We start from the raw sequence: 4735 nt of genomic DNA, 5'->3' as shown, positions 1-4735 counted from the left end.
GGTATTGAAACAGGATTGCTTTTCCATTTTTGAATGGTTGAAAGACTCGGAAGACTTCATAATCTGTGCGCGAATAGCTGAATTCTTGGGTTCAAAAAGGAATCTAACTTCTTCCATAAAGGGTATGTATTAGTCCAGACAGCAATAAGACAAATATAACAAATTAACTGTTGATGACAGAAGCCGTGTAACTTTCATCAAAGTGCACAAAGCATGCCAGAGAGCTTCAATAGTCTTGTTAAGAAAGCATTATCAATTTGATGAAGAAAAGCTGATCAGTAAAGAACAAAAAAGTGGTGCGGATTTCGCTTCTTTCCCAGGGGAAGACAATGACTTCTCATGAGATAAAGAGAATTCCCAGATTTGCTTCAATGGGGCTGCTTTGCCGTGATTGTGAGATTGTCTCAAAATTCTAAGCAATGTCTTTAAGGATTGGGTTCTTTCATCTTTCTTTTTAATAATACAGATGGGCGAAAGCATTCATCAGGCTGACGTAGTTTGAGCTTCTATATTTGTATGTCTCATGGCATACATCAGACACAACCTGGCAGTCCACGCCTTTATGCATTTAAAATGGGCCAGTTTGCCATGATTACTTCAAATATATATATATGTATAGGCACTCTTGAAGTATGGGGTCTGTTTCTGTTTTTATAATGTAGATCAGCAAAAGAATTCATCAGGCTGACATGGTATCTTTGGTTCTAAATGGATCTTATATATCCTTAAAGCAACAGGCAAAAGGACTAGACATTTTTTTAGTACTTCTTTATGGCTCCCTCTGGCCCAGAAAAATCTTTTGCTCACCAAAGTCGTTCGAGCATCCGAACCAACAGCCAGTGGTGTCTTGCCATTTATCTTGGTAGGGATGAACTTTTCCAAATAGAGCAAATAAGGAAATCTTGAGTTTCTCTGTGTGCCTAAAAACTGTCATTATCTATAGCATTGGTAAAGCCACACTAGTGTTTTCTTTATTGGCAATTAGCTGCAACTGATGGATAACATGCCCAAATCCCACTTTCTAATAGAGAAGCAAGATATTGTACGGTCTTCTTTTTAGATTTGGTGTAGCAGAAGAATATCGGTACAAAATAGTGGTTTATTTTTATTTATTTATTTATTCTTCTACAACTTAATTTTTCTTTTTCCGTGCAGTTTGCAAACAACCAATTGATCAAGTAGTATTTTCTTGTCATGTAGAAACATGGATTTCACACTTGACTTATAATTTTGTGTAGTTTCTGTCTAATTTCAATTCAATTTTGAGAAAACTTCAATGTGAAAAACCAAAACAATTACCGGCTTTAAGTGGGCATTGCAGGCCACAAGGCTGGATGCCCCCTTGGTGAAGTCACTAGTCATTGTCCTCTTGGCTGATTTCAGAAAGAAAAATACGAAAAAAATTGAGTGCCCTATCAGTCTCCTGCTTTTCTTTCTTTGTTTCTACCCTGAAATTTCCAAAAGAGGTTTTCAATATTCTACTCCCACTACTTAGAAATTACTCCATAATCCTTCAGCAAAGCATGCGTGTTGACAACATCACGCACCACTAAGCAAAACTTTCTCCATACTCTTCATTCTCCATAATTCATAATCTTATCCCAAGTGGGTCTCAATCATTTTCATTTCATTCTCTGTCCAACAAAAAGAGCCATATTTTGCCTAAGACTTAGAATTCTGCCATTAAAATCCTATCATCTGGGCTCTTGCTGGAAGGCTGAAATAAAGTTACAGGCCTGCTGGAACTAGCTAACCGCGCACTTATTTGACTAGCTGGACCACCACTTGCCTCAGGCTGGCAACTTATGGGACTCATTAACTTGTATCAATCAGTTAGATGATCACAATAGTATAGGAGTTTCCGGGTGGAGATGGACGAAGACACTCAACACGGAAGCTGGCTAAAACAGAGCTAATTAATTTTCTTGCCTATGTTAGTTCACTTCAAATACAAATGTTCAATTTCAAGTTACGTTGAAAATCCCTATGGGTGCTATGAGAATAGAAATCTTCAGAGTGGGTAAGAATTTAGTATTCCAAGAGGGTTTGGTGGATATGAATGCATGAGTTCGAGTTTCCGTCACAGTTGCTAGGTGTGTGTATGAAATTCAGGCCTGATCTTTCTTTCTTAATTAGTTCTCAATAAAATTAGGGTCAGAGTGCACTTCTGAAGAAGCATTTGTAGCTTGCAATGAACTCAAATGAAAGGCTAGTTCATGGGTTGTCAATACAGATCTCTCTTGACATTGATTAGAAAGCAAGAGATGATAGTTTTCACACTTGTTCGCACCAACACATTCCTTTTTATTCACCATAAAAACCAGGTAAAAGAAAGCTCACAATCTTGTTCAGGTATAAGGAATGTAAAAAGGTAAGTCCTTATTTAAAAAAGAAGAAGAGGATTCTCTGAGTGTGAGTACTTGAAAATGGATAGCTTCATTCCAAATAAAACAATAAATTAATTAATTACAAGCCATTAAAATACTAGATGAGAAAGCTCTTTGAAATTTGGTCGGCACTAGAGTGCCTGCAACTTAGTTGAAGAAGTAATGAAAATTGCAAATGAGCATGGATGAAAACAAGATGAAAAAAGAACTAAATGGTGCTTTCATGCTCTATACCGGCCTCATGAGAGAGATTAAACACGCATGTTGTTGATGAAACTGGTGCAAGGAAATAGTCAATGTTGCAGCACATATGCAGTCAACGACAGAGCCCCCTCCATGAAGCAACATGGTCAAACACTTTTGGTTTTGGCGGTCCTACGGGATCCAAGCTGATCTTATGCTGTAAAAATGCGGTCTGGTCACAACCCACTTACTGTCCAAATGCACAGAACACAGTTCTACCATGGACTTGTTCACCTCAAACCCAGTGGAGTCGACTCATGATAAAATGATATGAAATGAAAGACAAAAGTAAGAAGTAACTATCATGTTGCAGTACCAAAAAAGAAAGGGAAAGAGCAAGTTGTTCGCCTTTGCACATCCTAATGTTGATAACTCTGCGTTGCTTTTCTCCTACTTTCCCTGGCTGGTCCGCTCCATTTATCCCAAAAGAACTCTATGGACTCAATTTTTGTTTTAAGTCCTGAAAAAGCAATGATTGAGGGGCAATGACTTTCAAGTCCAGCTTACACACCAGCAATATCAACGAATGGGGTCCAGAGAAAGATGAGGCATTTTGGTAATATGTTGCATGTTGTAAGGGCATTGCCATAACCATTTTCTTTAAATACAACACCTTTGCACTTGAAACATCCTCCACTCAGAAACTGATCACCTTTCACATAAGTTTTTTATTCTAAGCAGCATACAAACAAAAGCCATGGGGAATTGCTTAGTTCTGGACCAGAAGATAATCAAGGTTATGAAAACCGATGGAAAAATCCTCGAATATCAAGCTCCCATCAAAGTTCAACAAGTGCTATCAGACTTCTCGGGTCATGCACTGTCTGATTCATTTTCAGGCTTCCAGCATCTTAGGCCAGATGCAAAGCTGCTTCGCGGGCAGTTGTATTACCTTGTACCTGTTCCATCCCCACCCCAAAAAGGTGAGAAAAAGAAGGTGAGGTTTTCGAATCCAGAGGTGAATGATGAACAAGGAAGTGCAGGTGCAGGTGTTGTAAGGATTAAGTTAATAATCAGTAAGCAAGAGTTGCACGAGCTGCTTCAAAAAGAAAAAGTTTCCATTCATGACATGATCTCTCAGATACAAAGTAAAGAAAGCACGAAGCGAGTTGACAAATCTGTTGGTGGTGACAACTGCAAAGGGTGGAAGCCTGTATTAGAAAGCATAGATGAAGTAAACTAGCAAAGCATATCATGTGCTAAACTAATCACTCTTCTTACCTAGATTATCTTACAGAAACTGTATATTTATATCCTAAAATATCCTGCAACAATATGATTGTCACCCCAACAATTTATGATCGATGTCTCCTTCATGAAAATCGGCAGATTAAATGATTCGTGCTCTTGAATCCTTGTCCTTGTGAACATTTAATTTAGTCATGTTTGCTTTCATTCAAAAGGCATCTACCATCCAGTTAAACAACCCAAAAATAAAAGAAAAAGGATATCAGTCACTCTAGCACCTGCTAACTCAATGAACTAATTGAAGCCTGTAAGTAACAGGACTAAAAGCCTTTGTTTCTTTTTTCTGAATAATGGAAGAAATACCTTAATTTAATCAATGTAATATACAATCTCCGGCCCCTTCCCGCCAACAAAATGCCCAGGTCTCAAATTAACTCAAGAGCTAGCACTTCTGATGCCTCAAAGCCATGGTACATGCCGTTTTTATCCAATGACTCATTGGTAAAAGCCCCAACAAGCAAGTATAACCATTCACCTAAAAACAAATTAAGTCTCAAATCTCAGCACCCCTTTATGTCAATAAGAATCAAGTTTTATAAGTGGAGAGATGTTAGAATATTTCACCCACATTGTAGAGAAGTTAAATTAATATGTGCCACACAAGAGGTGATGGGATGATGTATCTAAGCCACTTGAGGCTCCAGTCTCACCTGCTAAGTCACTAAAAAGGAACTTTTCCAATAGCCTTCTCTCCATATTTAAAAGAAGTTTGAAAAGGAAAAAGGAATGAAAGCAACTTATGAATCCTTTAGACCCTAACCTATGTATGCTGAAACCCAATTCTAAAAATCATACTAAAAATAATTCTAATAGTAAGAATAGATAATTATGGTTTGCATTGGTAATTATTAGGGTTA

At 37.7% G+C, this 4735-nt stretch overlaps 1 protein-coding gene across 1 annotated transcript; it reads left to right on the top strand.

The window, feature by feature from the left end:
- Nucleotides 1-3277: 3277 nt before the first annotated feature.
- Nucleotides 3278-3994, top strand: LOC110420810 (uncharacterized). Its single transcript, XM_021434184.1, has one exon. It carries the CDS (start codon nucleotides 3328-3330, stop codon nucleotides 3811-3813), a length of 486 nt encoding a protein of 161 aa, XP_021289859.1. The 5' UTR covers nucleotides 3278-3327; the 3' UTR covers nucleotides 3814-3994.
- Nucleotides 3995-4735: the final 741 nt, after the last annotated feature.

The sequence above is a fragment of the Theobroma umbraticum genome, unplaced genomic scaffold (genome assembly GCF_002168275.2).
Source record: "Theobroma umbraticum cultivar Fairchild unplaced genomic scaffold, ASM216827v3 scaffold_86.0, whole genome shotgun sequence".
Classification (NCBI taxonomy): domain Eukaryota; kingdom Viridiplantae; phylum Streptophyta; class Magnoliopsida; order Malvales; family Malvaceae; genus Theobroma; species Theobroma umbraticum.
The sequence above is the reverse complement of the archived record's forward strand: the minus strand, read 5'-3'. Positions and strand labels throughout refer to the sequence as shown.

Coding starts and splice junctions, on each gene's coding strand:
- LOC110420810 (XM_021434184.1), top strand. CDS start 3,328: ATGGGGAATTGCTTAGTTCTGGACCAGAAGATAATCAAGGTTATGAAA.